The sequence below is a fragment of the Gadus macrocephalus genome, chromosome 1 (assembly GCF_031168955.1).
Source record: "Gadus macrocephalus chromosome 1, ASM3116895v1".
Taxonomy (NCBI): Eukaryota; Metazoa; Chordata; class Actinopteri; order Gadiformes; family Gadidae; genus Gadus; species Gadus macrocephalus.
In genome coordinates, this window is record NC_082382.1 from 4156521 (window position 1) to 4177924 (window position 21404).

The 21404-nt window shown below is 44.6% G+C and overlaps 1 protein-coding gene across 2 annotated transcripts; it reads left to right on the forward strand.

Annotated features, from left to right (window-relative positions):
• Positions 1 to 10853: 10853 nt before the first annotated feature.
• nucks1a (nuclear casein kinase and cyclin-dependent kinase substrate 1a) lies at positions 10854 to 19476 on the forward strand. Of its 2 annotated transcripts, none has more exons than XM_060063358.1 (8): positions 10854 to 11171; positions 12914 to 12960; positions 13081 to 13171; positions 13589 to 13635; positions 13791 to 13937; positions 14485 to 14637; positions 15395 to 15547; positions 15807 to 19476. In XM_060063358.1, exons 1-8 carry the CDS (start codon positions 11155 to 11157, stop codon positions 16136 to 16138), a joined length of 987 nt encoding a protein of 328 aa, XP_059919341.1. In that variant the 5' UTR covers positions 10854 to 11154; the 3' UTR covers positions 16139 to 19476. The 2 variants fall into 2 exon arrangements, with proteins under 2 accessions (XP_059919341.1, XP_059919347.1); XM_060063364.1 differs by having other exon boundaries at positions 13084 to 13171.
• Positions 19477 to 21404: the final 1928 nt, after the last annotated feature.

Sequence of the window (21404 nt, forward strand, 5' to 3'; positions counted from 1 at the left end):
TTTGTGTGTATATACGTGGAGCATTTAGGCCTATTCAGTTTGGTTAAAATTCTGTATGGTCAATAAAGTGGTTGACAGGACAGATAGAACTAGGTTTAGAAAACCTTTATGTTTCCATGTCTTCCTGAAGATCTTTTCTTTACCCAAATGTAACGGTTTCACCCCATTTATGTCTCATGTTAACTACGGCGCTTGACGGAATGTGTTCTAGGCCTCAGACTCATATTTATCTGCTCAGACAAAACAACACACTTCGCAGAGTTCCCCTTAGCCCAGGGGTCCCCAACTGTTTTTGTTGACCCTTGCTTTGGCCCTATAGCTAGTATATCATAGTTCCTGCTGGGACAGGGCATGTGGTTTTATCATAAGAGAATGAGGTCATTAGGGTCGAAAGAAGAAGCAGGTAGAAGCCTATAGGAGACCCTTTAAAGCCCCCCTTGTGAGGGGCGGGACGAGGGGAAAGCCATTCTGCCTGGCTGTAGACTCCAGGCAAGATGACTGAAGATGAAGAATTTGCTTAATGATTGATTCAGTTGATAGGAGGGACTGTCGGATTGACAAACATTATGAATAATCTTTGCCAAATTATTTTTTTTATATGAGACTTGATTATATTTGTATTTGATTTTACGATAAACAAAGACGTCAAGTCAGTAAGTCTGTTAAGTCAGTTAAGGAGTTCAGTGTTTGTATATTGTACGTTCAAACCTTAATCCCATTCCATAACACCAGGTTAACCGATGTTTCCTCTAGGAGTAGGCCTATATGAGTTTGGAAAGAAGGAGAATCATTTAAATAATGCTTTAATCTTTAACCCGTTAGATTGACGTCGACTCAAATCGTATGATACTTGGACGACTAAAACTAGACAAAAACTAAAACAATTCAGATGACTAAAATATGACTAAAACTAAATTTCCCTTTAGTCAAAAGACGATGAGTAAAACTGAATCAAAACTTGGATTGAGGATCGCATAGTCTGTCAATTATGTTCTGCAAGGTGGACATGGTTATAGTGAGTCTAATCAACATGCTTCCTATTGCTTAACCTAATGCCGCTTTTCCACTGCATGGTACCAGCTCGACACGACTCGACTCGACTCATTTTTCGCGTTTCCACCGCGAAAACATGGTATCTGGTACCTGAAGTGGCTGCTTTTTTTAGTACCGCCTCGCACTAGGTTCCAAGCGAGCTGAGCCGATGCTAAAAGGTGACGTCGGCAGACGGCCGGCCACTGATTGGCCAGAGAGTGTGACGAAGCCACGAGAGCGACATGGCAACCATGCTGGTAACAGCCATAGCAGCGCCGCAGCCAACATATTCCACTTCTTCAACTTCTTCAACATGCCAGCTAATAATAGTAATGTTATCGATGTCCTCCATTGTTGTTATGTGGGTTCTGTCCATGTGTGGGTTGCGTAGGTGTTGTTTGCGTTGCGTACAAAAATACGTCACGGGCGGCCCTTTCGCGCAGCCGACCCCGCCCACGGCCAGGAGGTACTATTTGCGGTGGAAAACGACCCGTGCTGCTACCGTGTCGAGTCGAGTCGAGTCGAGTCGAGTCGAGTCGAGCTACATGTGCGGTGGAAAAGCGGCATAAGAGCACTCTTCGCAAGCCAAATGCTAGGTTAGCCGTCTAGCCAGAGAAAGGAGAGTGAGGAAGAGTTTGAGGAAGACCAACATGTATGACAAGGACGTCTTAGGCTTGACCGAAAGCACCAACTTGATGATGGTGCCATAGGTTTGACAAGGTGCAGTCTACCCTCATTCTGAATTTCCCATCTGGGATTCATAAAGTACTATCTAATCGTATTAGTTTAAACTATCAAATACCAGATCATACAGATATTTGGCACCGGCTAAACATTTATCATATGGTAGTCTAGCCACTTACTAAATATAGCTCAACAAAAAAAAAGATTTGGCCCTATTTTTCGATTTGTGCCATTTTAATACATGTGATACTATGCTCTGTACGACAATAAATAGTGTACAATATTATTTTTACATGGGCCTATGAGAGCATATATTTTGAGTTATGCTATCTCTTTATATTAGAAGTGATGTGACCAGGGTAAAATCAATCACCTTATGCTCCACGCACGCACGCACGCACGCACGCACGCGCACACACACACACACACACACACACACACACATACACACACACACACACACACCCACACACACACATAAAAATACACACATACACACACACACACACACATACACACTCCAAATGGTTATAGAGTGGCGAAGTCACGCCCCTTCCGGTAGGGTTCACCTATGAGATCGAAAAATATGAATGGGTGTCAATGGAGAGAAAATAATTATTTTCTGGTCCCAGTCTTTATATGCCCTGGATTACACATATGTTGTTTGTGGATTTAAATGATAATTTTTCATGCAAAGAAAACTAAAAATGTTCGTGAAGAAGTTTGATAATTTTAGGTTTTATGTGAGGCCGCTTTGTGAACTACAGCTCTTCGCTGCTCTCGACGCATATGATATACGTCACCACACCCGCCCTTGGAACTCGGCACAGAGATGGCGATCTCTCTGCCCCACTTCGCCGCTTTTTCCAAGGGGAGGATAAAAGCATCGAAAGAGGTGAAAACCATTATAAATCGGGGCACGTGCAGAGTTTCAGTTATGCCGATGGGAAGATTGTCGGTCTTCTCCACGCCAGTCGCAGGGAGCGTGACGTCACATACGAGCCGTGTAGTCTTTCTCGTTGTGTTTTCTCTACAGCCTTTATCTGAACAATTGCACAATAAACGGTCGAACTCTTTGCATGAAAAATTATCCTTTAAATCCACAAACAACATATGTGTAATCCAGGGCATATAAAGACCGGGACCAGAAAATAATTATTTTCTCTCCATTGACACCCATTCATGTTTTTCGATCTCATAGGTCCCATGAGCCCTACCGGAAGAGGCGTGACTTCGCCACTCTATAGCATGGGGTCAACGGCCAAAGCATGCACCTGAACTCTTGATCAGTTGGGCTTCCTCCTCCCTGGTTGTACAAAAAAAATGTGTTCTCCCACACAAACATTTTCCCTATATTGCTCCATGTTTCTCTTACACACGATTGCCTCCAGCTGGCAACTATCCAGGGTGCAGCGTCAGAAAATAAAGGAAATTATAATTGGAGTGCGATGATAAGTACGAACAATCAGTCTGCCGATTGCTGTGATAAGCCTTTAGTTAATTGATGTAAGTTCTTAACCTTGTTGTCCCCCCCCCCCCTCTCCCCGAGCCCCTCTCTTTATCCCTGTCTCTCTCTTCCTTCACCACTGTGGGTGTCACAGTCAGGTCAATATGATTTTAATAACATTCACAAACTCTCTCTCTCTCTCTCACACACACACACAATTATTTGACAGTGGGAATGACACACACACAGGGGCTGCAAAGAAGATATACATGTGCAGGATTTTACACACACTTGCACACCCTTTCACTTGCACTAACACACACACACACACACACACACACACACACACACACACACACACACACACACACACACACACACACACACACACACACACACACACACACATTTGGACGACAGGCCAGCATCACTGTTATTATCAAGGCAAAGTGAAACTTAAAGATCGGCAGAAAGTAGCGTTGGCCATTCGTAGAGTCATAGCTCCCTCTGTTGGTGACTTTGTGAAGTAAGAAGCGCAAACGTCTACAGGCTCGGTTTGTTTTGTATGCAAAACACACCAAATTGACGACTATCATCATCCGATTCAAGTATGTAGTGAAAGGACACAAGCTTTGAGATACTCACCTATTGCCAATAGATAGGATAAATCAGCGAATCTTAGCAAATTGCAAATGATAGGGGACAACTCTTTCATTACCCATGTCATAGCAAGCATGCAGGAAAGAAATTAACGAAAATTGTATTAAAGCCCCACAAAAGCTATCCAAATTGTAAATGATGATCGTCCAGGAAAATGTAATCATGAAATAATTGAAGTGCAAGTTACTGTAGGCCTATATATGCCATCAAAGACAGATGAAAGCTTAAATAATAACAGGAGGTGGAATAAAACAAGCATTGGTGTACATTCTTATATCAACAATTTCCAGTCTGGGCCACTAGAGAGTAACAGAATGTGCAGTAAGAGATGGACCACAGAAATGGGTGACAGCATACCAAGACCAGGGGCCTCATGTACTAAGGTTGCGTACGCACAAAAACGTGGCGTACGTCCTTTTCCACGCTCACGTTCAGATGTACAAAACGTGAAATGATCGTAAAAATGTGCGGTCCCCACGCCAGCTCCAGAGCTGTCGTACGCACGTTTCTACAGCTATTGTTCCTTTGGCGACACTTAGAGGTGACGCTGGGAAACTGGGAAAAAAGGTGAAAACAATGACTCGGAGTGATTTGCACATCAGAGACACACTAATGAACAATTAACACACCTTGCAATTATATGGGTGGCTATAAAAGCATGCGCAATGGATGAAGAAAATTGTTTTAAAAATGGCTGCGTTAGCGTTGTTAACGCAGGACATCGCAAATGGTCAAATCCGAAGGGCGCTGGAGACGCCGGGGCCGACGGAGCAAACCGTGCCCTCTCCTTGCTTGTCTATTCAAAAATGAAAAAATTAAGTTCATAAACACGAGTCAAAGTCTTTAATATCCTGGCATCTTTACGCACGACTTATGTGTATTGCAAGCAGCCAATTGTATGACCAGTATAATTACAGCATTTATGACTTCAGCATATTTACCTTGGGGATGATCGGTGTCCCCTTCATGGGCTCCCACCACTCCGGTGAGAGCTGTGTCACCGATCAAAGCGGCCACTCTCAAATCGAAGGGGGAGAGTTCCCCCACTCCCGTCCCCCCACCTGTTGCGGTCACGCTTCGGCGGTGGGCAGAAACCCTCCGCTTCACCTCCACCTTGAGGTCTGACCACTTTTTTTTAATTTCAGAGTGTGTGCGCTGCTGAGACCCCACTGCATTGACGGCCTCGCAAACACACTCCCACTCATTTCTCTTTTGTTTAGCATTTATCCCTGTTGACAGGGTTCCAATAGCATATGCTTGCGCATTTCTACCTCGTGGAGCAAAATCTCGAGCTCAGACTCCGTGAAGTTTCGTTTTTTGCCTCTGTTCGTGTTGCCAGGTGATCGGATTAAGAGGTGAATCTCAGGTCCAGAGGCCTATTTAAAATTTATTTGTGCGTAAGACAGTTTCTGGGTTTTGGCGTACGCCAAGTTTCAGTATGAAATCCACGCAAGTCTTAGTACATGAGGCCCCAGGAGAGGAACGTCCAGGGGCCTCATGTACTAAGACTTGCGTGGATTTCATACTGAAACTTGGCGTACGCCAAAACCCAGAAACTGTCTTACGCACAAATAAATTCAGATGTATCAAAGTGTGCGAACGCATGGATCCAAGCACGTTTCTTTTGTACATCTCGATCAACGTGGAATTGAGCGCACATGCCGAGGTGCCAAACTCCTCCCTGTCCACGCCCTCATTTAAATATGCAATTTCATTTAAATAGGCCTCTGGACCTGAGATTCACCTCTTAATCCGATCACCTGGCACCATGAACAGAGGCAAAAAACGAAACTTCACGGAGTCTGAGCTCGAGATTTTGCTCCACGAGGTAGAAATGCGCAAGCATATGCTATTGGAACCCTGTCAACAGGGATAAATGCAAAACAAAAGAGAAGTGAGTGGGAGTGTGTTTGCGAGGCCGTCAATGCAGTGGGGTCTCAGCAGCGCACACACTCTGAAATTAAAAAAAAGTGGTCAGACCTCAAGGTGGAGGTGAAGCGGAGGGTTTCTGCCCACCGCCGAAGCGTGACCGCAACAGGTGGGGGGACGGGAGTGGGGGAACTCTCCCCCTTCGATTTGAGAGTGGCCGCTTTGATCGGTGACACAGCTCTCACCGGAGTGGTGGGAGCCCATGAAGGGGACACCGATCATCCCCAAGGTAAATATGCTGAAGTCATAAATGCTGTAATTATACTGGTCATACAATTGGCTGCTTGCAATACACATAAGTCGTGCGTAAAGATGCCAGGATATTAAATACTTTGACTCGTGTTTATCAACTTTAATTTTTTATTTTTGAATAGACAAGCAAGGAGAGGGCACGGATTGCTCCGTCGGCCCCGGCGTCTCCAGCGTCCTTCGGATTTGACCATTTGCGATGTCCTCTGACGCTAACGCAGCCATTTTTTTAAAAAAATCTTCATCCATTGCGCATGCTTTTATAGCCACCCATATAATTGCAAGGTCTGTTAATTGTTCATTAGTGTGTCTCTGATGTGCAAATCACTCTGAGTCATTGTTTTCACCTTTTTTCCCAGTTTCCCAGCGTCACCTCTAAGTGTCGCCAAAGGAACAATAGCTGTAGAAACGTGCGTACGACAGCTCTGGAGCTGGCGTGGGGACCGCACATTTTTACGGTCATTTCACGTTTTGATCTGAACGTGAGCGTGGAAAAGGACGTACGCCACGTTTTTGTGCGTACGCAACCTTAGTACATGAGGCCCCAGGTATCAGTGAGAAAACAATCGCAACCTCACTAGTTGCCACAGTCCAGCGGTATTTCCTAATGAGGGGAAACCTTCTAGACAAGAGGACTTCCCAACCGTTTTTGTTCCAAGGACCGGCATATTCAATCAAAAATTTGGAGGACCGGTTGTCAATTTTAATGCCGCAGTTTTAAGATGCATCATTATTAAACAAAGGATGTGGCTGTTTTTCAAGATAGTTATTTGCCATATTCGCAACATTTAAAGCCAAAGCAATGAAATGCTTGAGGAACACAGAAAAGTCACCTGAGAGTTCAATAAACACAAAAGTATTGCAAAGACAGGGCATTTCCAGTGCTTAATCTACAGTGTCTAAGTTGCACATTGATCGATTCTATGCCAATGTGTTGAAGGAAATAACATCCCTCGTATAGCCTAAGTTATACAATATGATATGGAAAAATAATATATATAGGCCTATATCTTTTATTTTTTATCCTTTTCTAACAGGTTTGGTTGGGAATCACTGTTTGAGAATACCCCAGTGCCGGGTTGAAGCCAATCCCCGATGGCAGGAAGACCGCAACCTGTAATACTGAACTGTGCCTGAGATGAGGAGGCCTTTACCAATTATTCCCTCACACTGCTCTCAAGAGCTGGCAGCAGCCAGCGCTGCAGACACCTCTGTCTGCCAGGTACATCGCCTCTACGCTGTCACCACACTGACACCTTCTACACGTTCCCCGTGATGCGCTTGCTAACACACAGCATCATCCTCAGCAAGCCTCCACACCATGGCCCTGTTCCATACACACATACCCCATACAGTAATACACATGGTGAGGGCTAGGCTCAATTCATTATGCACGCCAAATTACCTTCACACTGCTATAAAACACATAACATGATTGATTAATAGTCCTGTCATTATTTGCTGTATTTTCCCCACTGTCCTGTGATTCCCAGTAATTGTTTTTTTCAATCTATGTTTGTAATTCCCAAAGCCAAGCTGTTGGATTCTAGATGTAGTAGGGTTACAGCATGCATAGAATTGGTCGGTGGTTTCCATTGAATCCCCTCTCTCTAGGTCTGGGCTGGAGGCACAAGACCTCAGCCCCTTACTTTGTGAAATAAGTCCTGCCACGGGGAAAAAAAAGGTAAAAACAAAAGAACCCCTCAACGTTGACAATGTACCTCAACAAGGGCCACATTTCCACCATGTCCACGCCATAATCATGTGTCTCCAGAGTGTAGTGGATGGCACCGACCACAGGGGTATGTGCCACTGCTTGACAGACTGACAGACTGACAGACACAAAGAGAGAGAGAGATACTGAGTGTGTAAATGTATGCGTGTGTGTGTCGTACATGCGTACATGCGAGCGTACGTGCGTGCGATCCACATGGCTATAAGACACTCTGTACGTTACTCCTTTACCTCTGGTACCTAGTTAGGTATCCTTCTGCATTTGTGTATGTATGTTTGTGTATTAATTTACGAATGGAAAAAAAATCCACAGATACAGGCATTGTGTAATTTCGTTTTTTCTATGCTAGGCAATAGCTGGGATGTGATGATGATGCCTATGGAGTGAATCCAGAGGCATGAAATGGAAAGAGAGAGAGAGAGAGAGAGGATAAACTCACTTCCCCCGTTGCCATGGCAACATAACTGATTTTCATTCCAACATCATCTCTGAGAGCGAGGATACAGAAGTCTATACCGCTCTGGAAGCAGCATTGAGAGAGGGATGAATAAGAAGAAAGAGTAAAGACAGAAGATGACCACACCACCGTGTGGCTGGATAAATAAATCATTCCCACTAGGCTAGCCTAAAGACCGGATTTAATCACAGTACACTTGTTAAAGGCTATTCTATATCCTTTGTTTTATTTAATTTTTGTTTATTTTAATTTGAAAGGGTTTTATCAACATTAAATGTCTGCCCCTTGAATAACCTATTGTACTCCTAGCCATCTCTAGAGATTGGGCATCCCTCTTTCAAGATGGTTTGGGTTGAGGAGTTTGAAGGTGTACCAGTGATCAAGTAGAGTTCTGAGCACACCCAGATATATTCAGTTTTGTGTTTTGAACTGATTATCTGCCTGGCCTGAATAGATAGCAATTGATTTCACAGCTTTACGTTGGTGAAACAAATCCCAGCCAATCAGAATCCACAACTATGTTTGCTCGTGCTCTCCTCACTCTTGAGAAATTCGGTTGAAAGTCACGCAAACCTTATCCTCCTCTGAGAGAAGCTTCCGGCCCAGGTTTCGGTTCATCTTTTAACATCATTCTTCATTCTGTTTGGGATCAAACTGTTTTGATTGCTCTTCCGGTACCTCCACTTTCCTCAAGCATCGCCATTGTCTTTTAAATTCCACAGATCACCAATTGTTAATTTCTGGGAGAGGCTTTTATCCTGTACTGGGCCAGACTGCAGATAGAAAGTGTATGTGAACTTCTGAGCTAAGAGATATGAGATAGTGAACGTGAACTTGTGAGCTAAGACATATGAGATAGTGAACTTGTGAGCTCAGGATGGGCTCAAGAGGGAAGTGAATCAGGGCTGTACAAATAAAATTGAGTTGACACAGAATTGTTTTCAACCCAGCAGTGGCATCACAGTGGGCCTGGTACCGGTCTCTGTGCCAGATGATCAGCCCGAGAGGAGCAGCATGCCATCACATCTGCCGGGTCCCGGCAGAAAAATGGAGGCAAAGTTGCCTCCATTTTTGCTTGCCAACATTCTGTTAACTAAAATAACCCTGGTGATTCATAACCTAATAGCACTTAATAATATATGAAATATTAAGAAAAAAACATCAAATGTTTGACCTTCAAACTTATTTTGTGTGGATGTCCTCACATCACTGACCAGCTGAAATATGTTTGGGGAATTTCCAAATGGATGAAGTTGATAAATATCTTAATTGAAAGAAATTATATATTCTTTGTAATTAATTCGCAAATAAATATACCAATATTGGAAGGAACAGATTGTGTTTGATACTGCCATTTGTACGGTGAAATGTGGCCCAAAAGTTAGCATTTGCCTAGGTTACGGTATATTTGCATTAATTAATACATGTCTGAATACAAAGACATTACACGCAGAACATTGCTCACATTCCAATGAAGTCCTTAATCCTGCAGTTTGACAGAGCCCACTTCAGCTCATCGGACGTGTGGGTGGACCTCCCATTCAATAAGCCTAACAAAACAAAGATTACTCTCACACAAAGCCCCCTGAATTAACTGAAACTCTCAACCAGGAGAATGTGTTGTGTAGAACAATAACACGACATGTGCCCAATGTGTGTGTTGTATCAACCCTTTTAACCCCAGTCTACTCGACAGACGTGTGTTTGTTCAAGTCCTTGTTCTACTGTTGGCAGAGGTAGTAGTACTTTGGTCCGGAGGGAACCTTTTGTACCCCCCTGGGCATCCACAAATTGCATTAAATGGTTAGATAAGACATATACCCCCCCCCCCCCCCCGCCCCCCTACTAACTATTGGGCAAAGCCCCCAGTGGTTTTATGTCCCATCTAGCCCATTGTATGGTGATGACAATAAAAAAAACTGTTTCCCAATTGAAATGAATGCCCATTACAGGGAGTATTGGTTGGCGCTTCAGTTCGGTTTCATCTCAGAGACATACCCATCAGCCTCACCAGTTGACATTTTGCAACGCACATTCCTGCCAAGATTATCTTCAACTGATTACAGTGGACAAAATTTGGATATGGGTATTTGGTCTGTCTTTGGGGGTGAGGGTCAGATCAGTGGATGAGATCAACCCCGGTCCTGTGTTCAATATATAGTCTTAAAACAGAATGATTCATGAACGTGGAAGTCAATTGGGTTATAATGACATCTGTAAAAACCCAACCTGTATTAAGACGTACTAAGCATGTACCCCGAGGCTAGAGTGGGGTTGTGGCTGTGCAGGGGCCTATATAGTACACACTACATAGGAGGTTCCACATGGTGGTCTGTGGAGACCTGATACCTGCATCTCATGCCGCAACACCAATACCCTGCCATGTAAGACACAGAAGTGGACCCTCGTGTTATATGTGGCTTGCGTTCATAGTGTTTCCTTTTTGGTCTTTTGGGGCCCAAACTAAATCTTTGCATGCACATTGAGGGCCTCTTTTTGTTTTCTCAACAGTGCGCCCTCTACCTACAGTGCTTAGGGGGGGAGGGTAAACAGGCTACAGCATGACATGACGAGCGGTGCGTCGCACCAATAGGAGAGGGGAGGATATTTGAAATGGGCCAATGGAAGCACTCGTCCTCCGAGCTGCTCCTCTCACCCTCCGCGCTGGGCGGTTCTCCACACAAAGGACCCACCCCAAGGCCGCGGGTTCGGTTGCACACAGGCTGCAGTTTCAGTTTGTTTTATTCACCATTTTGAGTAGCTGAAGGTAACATTTTTACAAAAATCGCGTGTGGAAGACAAATCGCTCCCCTAATTCTAGTTGTACGCACTAGCCCGGGCGCGGAGTCGTGCGCCTCCTCGCACCCATCGGAGTTGCAGAGTGGAAATATTTTTGTTTTGCATTTCCCTTGGCTTCTTCTCCCTTTCTTACATTCTTAACCTCCACAGTATTCCTGCAAAATGTCCAGACCAGTGAGGTACGTTCTGCCTAACATGTCGCCCGCCGTGGCTGCACGTTTTACGCACGCATTGCAGACTAATACCTCCGTGTCTCCACCGCCGTGTTCTCATAACCAATTGTTTTTTTCATGAAAGATGCATGCAAACGTGTGCGTTTCGGACCATGCACGCCGATCCTAACATGGACCCCAGCGAGGTGGAGGGATCGCCATATCTCTGAGTGTTCTGTTGAAATGTGGATAACGCCAAGAGCGCACCGCCGTGTCGTGCATTGTCTTATATTTTAGCCATAAAAGAATGGCGCTGGGATTCAAATGTGGTTCACTGGTTTTATTCTAAGGCTCGATCGTGCTAGGCCTGGTATTTTATCTATGCCAGAAGACTAGACTAAGAATCCGATCATGGCTCCCTTCCCCATTCATCCACTGGAAGGCTCTGGATCGCTAATAAAAAGCAGGAATGGAGGGCAGGTCGTCGGCCTGGTGGTTTGGATCTGGTTTAGCAACCGGACTGGAATGTATGCGTGTATGCATACAGTCAATAAATTACAGCGCCGATTTATGAATATGGTAATTGAGGTCTGCGATGGACTGATGGTTTCCAAATGGCGACACTGTAGTAAAAGCGAAGAGCTCGGCTACATTTTAATAAATGAACCCTGCTGGGTGATGTCAGAGGAGGGCGGAGAGCCTCACCGAGTCCCCCCCCGCGTCCCCCCCCCCCCCCCCCCCCCGCACACAGAGGTTCACACAAACCACCATCCCCCTTCTTAATCATTAACCCAAACGTTTTATAATATGCGAATCGTTTGTACGTGTTGTGTTGGATCACGTCCACAAACAATCGTTTATTTTTTACTCGATCGTGACGCGGCAACAAAGTGTCGGTCAGACCCCCTCCCTCTGGTTCCTCCCCTCCGGTTCCTCCAGGTATTGCGCGCGTCCCAATTTCTCGGCGTTCCCATTCAAATCCGCATCAAACGTGCTACTGGTTTACGCACAACTCCCTCTTTACAGATCTGTACATCTGCGTGCATCAGCCCAATATTTTCCTGGGTGTTTAGATGCACGATGTATCCACAGTTTATTCGAAGGACTGAACCGTCCAGCGAGCCGTTAAACGCCCTTTTTTTCTTTTTTTCTTATGTGCATGCGGCCTTCAGTGTGTTTTCTGCACATGCCCCTGCTCTTGTAATCCTAGCGCTTGTAAACTAGTTTTAGGGCCCCCTCTACACCATCTTCTGAGGGTCTTGAGGTAATTGCTATCTCAGACAATGCTCTTGGAATGCAGCTGCTAATGCTGCACACACGCTTGAAGACGCAACGGGGTTTGGGTTCCCCACTTCCCCCTGCTTAACATGGTTGCCCTGCCAATTTCACATTCGACAGCTAGTCGTGGATTCAGTGCTGCACGCATACGCATGCTATCCCTCACTGGCTGTGGATAGGTGTTGGTTTCTACCGAGCACCAGGTCATGTGGTCGGCGGTTTGTCACCTGAAGCTCGGCTCAAACACTCTACCAAATGAGTGCTGGAAACTGGAGATGAGCAACCGAGTGAACACTAAAGCCTGAACGGGTTGGGGGCTCCTTCTGTAAGAAACACACCAGTATAGATACTGGTGTCTCTCTGAAAGAAACAATCCAGCATAGATACTGGTTTAATGCAAATAGATATGGTGGGTTGGACAACCAAGTTGCTGTAGTAGTAGTAGTAATTCAGTCAATCATGTCCATGTCTAATGTGAACTTTCTCCACAGGAACAGGAAAGTGGTGAACTACTCGCAGTTCAACGAGTCTGATGCCGGTAAGTCATCTGAAAACTGGGGTATATATATAAGGGCCACTGGGCATTCACTACAGCATGGGAGGAACATGATGCCTGTAATGTGTCTCCCTACTAATAACTGGTTTGACCTTGTGGCAGAAGAGGACTATGGTGGGGACAAGCCCAAGAAGGTGCGCGCGCCCCCTCGCGAGCCCAAGCACAAGCGCTCCAAGAACTCGCAGGATGACAGGTGAGTGTCCCAATTATGGGGGGTGACACACCCTGATTTTAAAAGGAAAGTAGAAAACACTTCTTGATGGACAGGGGACCTTTCGATGGGAAGGAATTTATGTATCATAAACTTATTTATGTTTAGGTCATATTATCAGGTATCCATATTTGGTCCATCTTTTTTAATTCTTTCGAAACTACAAATGTACATAATTAAAGGATGATGTAGGAAGCATATAAAAAAAGAAACAATTCCTACCGTTATTAGATCTGGTGACGTGGAGCTAAATACTTCAGTTGCGCTTTTCTTCGCAGTTCACGACTTCAACCAGCATTGGGTGTGTCATAAAAAAAAAGACCTCTGAAATCTGTCCCTGTAGGGCAAGATTTAAAATAGATGCCTAATCTATGTGTGTTTCGCACGATTCCTTTGCAGCGAAGAGTCTGACGAGAAGCTCACCAAATCCAAAAACGACTCCGCAGGTAAGCTACCAGCCAATGGATGTACGCCCAGGTGTCGGTGCCCTGTTGTCGGGGCCATACACCCAGGTGTCTGTGCCGTACGTCCAGGTGCCCACCACCGGCTGGCTAGGGAGCCCGTGAATGACGCTGTGTTATGTGTTCCTGTCTCGCTCAAGACGACTTTGGCAGCGAGGAGGAGGACGAATTCGGAGAAGAGGGAGAAGACGGGGGCAGCGACTATGAGGCGAAGCGAGGGAAGAAGGGAAAGAAGGTCAAGCCCGAGAAACCCGCCAAGAAGACACCGAAGAGGAAACGGCCCGCAGGTAAAGTCAACCTCCAACCTTGTTACTGTGTGTTGGGACTCACCCTGCCTGTACTTACCCAGAAAGAGTCGATTCCATACCGGATATTTTAGTAACAATTAGCGTGGATGGTGTATATTATATGAAAATGTCGCTCCATCATTATATTCAGTGATTTAAGAATTGGTGAAGGGTCAATAGAAGGTATTGTTTGGGCCTTGTTTCTGCCTTCGGGCTTCCACACCATCAGCAGTACAGGCATCCTGGCAATTAATTTTCAGAAACTAAAGGCCAACCCCTACCACCTCCAACCATCAACATTTACATCTAGTCTTTTAGCAGATGCTTTTATCCAAAGCCAAGTAGAAAATTGGAGCAGCTACCAAAGGTTAAAGTGTTTCACAACTCAAACCAACCAAGCAAATCAAGCGTCAACAGCATACGGTGTAACCATAGGAAAAAACAGAAATACGACTTGTTTCTTAATTTTGTGTGTGTGTGTGTGTGTGTGTGTGTGTGTGTGTGTGTGTGTGTGTGTGTGTGTGTGTGTGTGTGTGTGTGTGTGTAGACGACAGCGACGAGGACCGCGAGGTGAGCCGCAAGGTGCGCACGGTGCGTCAGGCGGCGACCAAGGCGGTGTCCAAACAGAGGGAGATCCTACTGGGGGACGCGGGCAGCGAGGACGAGGAGCAGGAGGACCAGGAGGAGGCCTACAACGACCGTATGTCCCACACACGCACCAACGCACACACACAAACACTGCGCACACATACACACTGTACACATTGAGCCACACAAGCTTTGATGCACGTCAAACATTGAAGCGGAGTGAGGAGTGTGTGCAAACTGCGCCCACAAATGCCATGGCTGTCTGTCCTTTATCTTATCGTTCCACTGCATCAAGGTGAACTTGGATATTGAGAACCGCTGGTCTAGACATGAGGTGCAGTGTGTAGGGTTTAGTGCCCTCCAGTGGGGAGGTTGCAGACTGCAACCCACAGGGTACCCCACCCCCCTTACCTCTCCCTTTGCAACAAGCTACGGGTCTAAATGTGCCAGTGGGTATCCCACAATGATGTCCTCGTCTAACGACGGCAGCGAACAGCCGTTTGTAGTTTGTATTGAGTTACTTAGTTTATAAAGCTATTAGTCCTAGCAAAAAATGTGGTTACAATATTTAAAACATGTCCATTCTCGGATAGTGTCGCAACATGGCAGTGAACACGGCTGAGAATACACAATTATATTAAAGAGAATTTAAAGGTTTAATCGTCGACTGGTTGATTGTAGTTGGGCGATCATCTGCCAAAGCGTAGGGAGTAAGTCTTCCAGTATAATGGCAGAGCCTGACTATACTATTACTACTCTGTACTCCATGAACACCTCCATGCGTTTCTCCTATCACTGCTTCATGGGGATAGTGAAACTGAGTTAATATATTGCATCGCACATAACCACTCCTTCTCTTCCCCCCCCAGCCAACGAGTCGGGCAGCGACGAGGACTTCATGGTGGAGGACGACGACGACAGCGACTACGGCCGCTCCAAGAAGAGGAGCAAGAAGGTGATCCGACGGGGCCGGCCCGAGAAGAAGGAGAAGAAGTCCCCCAAGCCCCGGCTAAAGGCCACCGGTACGTTGTTGTTGTTGTGTCTGCCAAAACTTTCTCCTGGGCCGTCGCCACCTCCTGCTCCTCTTTGGATGTTTCTAAATATCTAGGTAGTCTACGATGTTGTTTTTCCACGCAGTGTCCGGTTCTAGGCTCTCCTGCACGCCTCAGATTGATCCAAGGGTCTGCAGAGGGGGTCCCTGCTGTAAGAAACCCTGAGAGGGAGTTGCACATCGTTTGCGCCCTAACCGCTGATGTGTGTGTCTCCCCTGTCTCCCCACAGTGACCCCCAGTCCCCTGAAGGGAAAGGGAAAGGGACGTCCCAGCGCCAAGGCCGTGGAGAAGAGCTCGCCCAAAGAGGAGGAGGAGGATGAGGAGGAGGAAGAGGAGGAGCCTGAGAGCCCCCTGGAGGAAGAGGAGGAGGAGGAAGAGGAGGTGGTGAAGGCCAAGCCAGCGGAGAAGAAACCGGCCAGCTCCCCGGCCCCCAAGAAGACAAAGGAGGCCCCGGCGCCCGCCGCTGCAGCAGCCGCCGCCACCGGCGACGCAGAGGATGACGAAGAGGAAGACGAGGAGGAGGACGGGTCGGAAGAAGAGGCGCCCTCCGGAGAAGACTAGAGGAAGCCGACGACTACGCCCTCCAGACCTCCCCCTCCTCCCTTTTCTCAAACCCCTCTCAGCCTGACCCCCCCCCCCCCCCCCTTTCCTTCCCTTACGTTTTTGTTTTTGTTCCCTTTTGTGTTGAGGTTTTCCTTTCTTATTTCGTAACCGTTTTGTGTGTGGTGGCCTGGCTCAATGGTTTGGACTTCATGCTACTTTTTGCCCCCTTCTCCCTCCTACTATTACTGGAAAGAAAAAATACGAAACAAAAAAATATTATCCTGAGTATGCAAAAAAAAACAACTGACCATGGTAGCTAAGGACAGTGCGCTCATGATACCATGCTGCGAACGAAACAGGCTTTTTATTACTCTCTTTTGTATTTTGTCAAAGCTCCCCGCTCTCCCCCTACCACAGGGCCTCCCCTCTGCCCCTGATGCCGTTCAGATGCTGTTACACTTTACACCTCCATCTTACTATCGCTAGCGATCCGTCCTGAGCCGTTGCCTAAGTAATGCTTGATTCCACCGGCTTGGGTGTGGCTGTGTGTACGCTTTCTTCTTTTCAATATTTGTTCTGGTTAGTTTCTGGCCTTGTTCTGGTTTAACCCGTGATCTGACACCACTTGGCTTAAGTAAGGCGAGTACGCAGTGCCCTAGACCCGTGTGTGTTTTGCTTTAACACTATATTTCTTCTCGCTTACAGATTCTTCTATTGTAGGTTCATGATATAATATTTTTTTTAGCAGGACCCATGAAATTGTTTTTTTTTTTTTTAAATAAATGAATTACCGTGGTGAGACCGATGACTATTGGGGTCCTTGGTCCCCCCACTTCCCATGTGATCTAAGGCTCCCTGGCCCCTCTGCTTGTTGGGTAGAGCGCCATCTCTTGTGTTAGCCACTAGCTGCTGCTGCTGCTGCATGTGAATCAGCAACATTTGTAGATTTGTAACGGTTAAAAGTTGTGTTAGACGGCGGTGGGGGGAGGGGGAGGTGCGCTGCAGCGGTATCCACCACGGATACCCGGCCTATATGAATGTGTGCGTTTTTGATATGTGTGATTTTTCGGGTACGCGTTTTACAAAGTGTTTGTGGATAGTTATTTTTTTTTTTTAACGTCGCTTTCGTCTGCTGCTTAGCCAACTTAGTTAATGTTGTGTGTTGTTTTTAAAAGCCCAACATACATTATCTTGCATGGCCAATGCAACTTCTCACCGTTCATACCTTTGCGCCAGGCATCCCTGTTCTGTTCTTATTATCAAACATTAACGAGCTGTTTTTATTTTATTTTGGTTTATTTTTGACAGTCCAGAAGAAAATGAATGTTTTATTTTTTTCGCGTACTTTTTATTTTTGGTTTATTGTTCTAATTCTCTTCAGATTTTTTTTTGTAATGTTTGTTTTTTAAGAAAAAAAATAAAATGTATCTTGATTTTAAAGAGAAAACTCGAACCCTATCCAATGTGTCTGACTGGAGCTCTCCGGACCGCCCGTCCCTCGCTCTCCTTTCTCTTATTTCCCTGTTTTATATTTTTTTCATCCAACTCTAAAGGCAGGAGCTGGCAATGTGCCATCACACCAGGTCCTTAACAACCAAACTGTTCATCTAGCCATGTTTGCAGGTACCGCTGTCAAACGGCCATCGACCCCAAAAATCCCCATTCGGTTTTACATGGACATCATGATTGCGTGTGTGTATATATTTATATTTTGACAACCCAGGCATTGTTAATTCTAATGTGGTTCTGAGGTGCAGGAAGGAACTATCTTAACTAAAAGGGCAGCTCCGTCTCTACCCCAGAGATAACTCTTTAAGGGTTTCTCTATCTTAGTTTTTGCCTTAAAATCTTGGTTGTCTTTTATGCAAGTGCAGGGCACAGTAGTTTGCGGTGTTGACAGCGAGCAGCGCTTTAAGAGAGGCTCCAGAATGTAATCAGACATGTTGGAGTATGAGTAGATCGTCCAAAGCCATAGATGATCTGGAAAATGGTGGATTTGAGGCCATGTATAGCTTATCGGATAGTCAGTCTTTTTTATACTGACTAGTATTTGAGCAGTTCAAAATAAATATCCAAAAGCAAAGCTTCCCATCAATTAAAAGTTTCCCAATGATTGCAATTTCTGAAATGTTTCCAACGCATTTGAAATACTCGTGTTTTGGTTCCAAAGCACATTTACATGTCCCTGCTCCAGTGGGTTAGTGTACTCTATTTTACTACCACACACGCCAACTGGCTGATTGTTGTACCTGGTGTGTCCTCTGGAGGACCCCTGGAACGTACTGGGGTGGGGGACGCCATCAGCTAGGTGTTTTTATATCAACTGAGGGCTACAAACACTGGGTGAAATTGTACGGGGAAAGTAATGCATGAATTGCCCACATTATAAACTTATCATTGCTTAAATATCAAAATGATTTTGCATAGATTATTATATGAATCGACGTCAAAGCTTGTTGCTGTTCCAAGTTATTCCAAATTTCTCTTCAAAGGCATAGTATAAGAAATAAAAATGAATTAACATGAACTGAAAGCAACTTATTTCACAGGAATTAGTGGCTAACAAAATTTTGAAATGTTTGCATTCATTGATTTGTTACAAATCTTTAAATAAGTTCAATATCATGCATAATTCTAGGGAAATGCAATTACCTATTATAATAAATTGGAGTTGCTCTTCAAAACCCCCTATCATTTTCATTGTTGGCCAGATTAGTAAGGATGCCACTTTCTTCAGGCTTAATAGGCGTGTGGGTAGGATGTGTATGTGTTGCGGCGGGTGTGATAAACCCATGTCTTAGAACGACATAGGCGTCTGTAGGAGTCCAGTGTCACGTGACTATTTCCTTTGCTTTCTGTTAGTGAGTAGTGTATGATCTTAAGGGTACTGTTGGAGTTGAGGGCGCTCTTTCGGTTGATGATATCCCCCTAAGATCAATGCAGCCCGATCCATGTTGTCATCACACTCGAGGCGCACAGCCTACCAAGCTATGGGAAACACTACTTTGTTTCCTCCATTGTAAATTATTTTTCATTTGATTGACTAGTGTTTTTTTTCTATGTACCTTGAATTGTACTGGCAATGTAAATGTGAGCAATGGTGTGAACACAGCTGGACCGCAGGAGAGGCTTGCGTCAGTTTTGTGGAAAAGAACGCTGAACTATTCAATTTGTTTTGCATGTCGTGGGGTGGTGGGGGGGGGGGGGGGGGTCAATTAGAAGTGATGATGATGATGATAATGGCAATATTGTGGTCTTTGGAGAGGAAAAAAAAAAGGTATTACTGACAACAATGTTGATAATGTTTTGGTTTCCCAGCTTCTAATAAAGGCAACCTACTTTTGATACAGATTTAACTACCTGTTCTGTGGCATTCAGCTCTCTGTTCTGCATTAGATGACAACTGATCCAAACCCTAATTAGTGCATAGCACCAATCTAAATCACAGTGTTAGTCAAATAAGAAAATGTGTTATATATGTGTTGTATATTCTACATTATTGACCTCATACATTATTGACAGTGTTACTTACATGTCCATTGCGCTCGTAGTTCAGTGCAGCCCCTGACCACTATGTACCCTACTGTTAAAGGGAAGAGCAGATAAGTCCAGATGTAGTGGAATGTGCAAAGATAGATGCCCAAGTTTTCTGGATCCCTCCACAAAGTCCCGTTTATGAATCTGCATGTAACCATGCTGAGTGTAGGACTTTGTAGAGGGATCCAGAATACTTGATGTAAAGGAGTTGCGGACTACTTGAAGCCTCAAAGCATCTCAGAGTAATAATCTGTTACACTTCTCAATGACCTATTGCTATCTAATAACCGCAAACATATAGTCAGCCCATCTGTTGAAACTGGAAGGGCTTTGTAACCCTGATTATATGTTGTTTATTTTAAACCTATTTCCTTATCCAGAGGATAATTATTTATAATATTTTCCAAAGACTAAGCATCAATTCTCAGGTTGTCTATTATGCGATGGTGGTTGTATTGTTTCCTGCCCTTGAGTATAGAATATACATCTTAAGTGAAAGCACATATTCTTACCCACCTGGGCATGGCATAACAGTTTACAGAGTCAACATGACGAAGAGATCGACCATTGTCTCACAGCTTAGTGGATAGATTGCTCAGCAAGATTCTCACTCTTGCAGACTGTGGCATGGTTTTCCTCTTTCTCTTCCTTCCTTATGTTTACAGGGAAACCAAACAGTTAATTTTTGCCTTACACCTGTAACGATCCCATGGATACCCACAGCATTAGCAAAAATAGTCACAACCAATAGTTAGAACAGTAGACCTAACCCTAACCCACAATCAGGGTAAACCGTTACTATGGATATGAAAAGCATCATGCTTTTTGCTGAGTCAAAGTTGGGGCTGTTTGCCTCAGACAACACAATGAAAATACCTCACACACAGGTATGTGTGCAAGGCCGATGGCATGCATCAAAATATTGCCTTCTCAGCTGATCTGTGGCCATTGTGATCCCATGCTGAGATGAAGAGAAGGCTAACAATGAATGGTCCCTGTTATATACACTCAACAGTCCTTCATTGTCTATCAAATAGAGTGTCACCTCAGAGCGATTTAGGGCTTTCAATCGTTTTAACTATTTATTCAAAATGATAACAGTTTCAGACTTTCTGAAAGATTAAATAGGTTTGCAATCTCTACGTATGTTGATGGTGCATTTCTATCTATGTTCATTGTATCTATATATCTATCTATATCATTTCATGGTTTACTACAACATAAATGCATGATTTACTAGTAATGCGTTGCTAGATGACAGCTTCATGCTGTCTCAGTGGCTTGGCGGTCTCCTGCTGTGTACAGTTGCTAAGAAACCATTCTAGAACTGCTTCCCTGTGTCCTTATGTGCTGCAGTATGCTGCAAGCAGCTCATCCATATGCTCAACTCGGTAGTCAAGGAGTGCCCCGCACCAGTTGGTAACACATCTACTGATCAATGTCTAAATGTTCAGATATAATTTGATATATTAATTAATTAAATAACATGAATGAACCAATATACCTATGCCAGAATGCTGAAATCATTCATGCTGTGTTAAAAACATAATTGGCATGCTACTCGGAATTAGGAATGCTATAGCTATTTAAAATATAATTGGAATTGATCTATTGATCTTCAATTGTTCATTTCCAATATTTCCAAGGATGGACATTAGGCTTCTATTTTCCAATATCAGACCATTAAGTTTTATTTTTCTTATTAAATTTCAAACATTTGTACGGGGCATTTAATACATATATATTA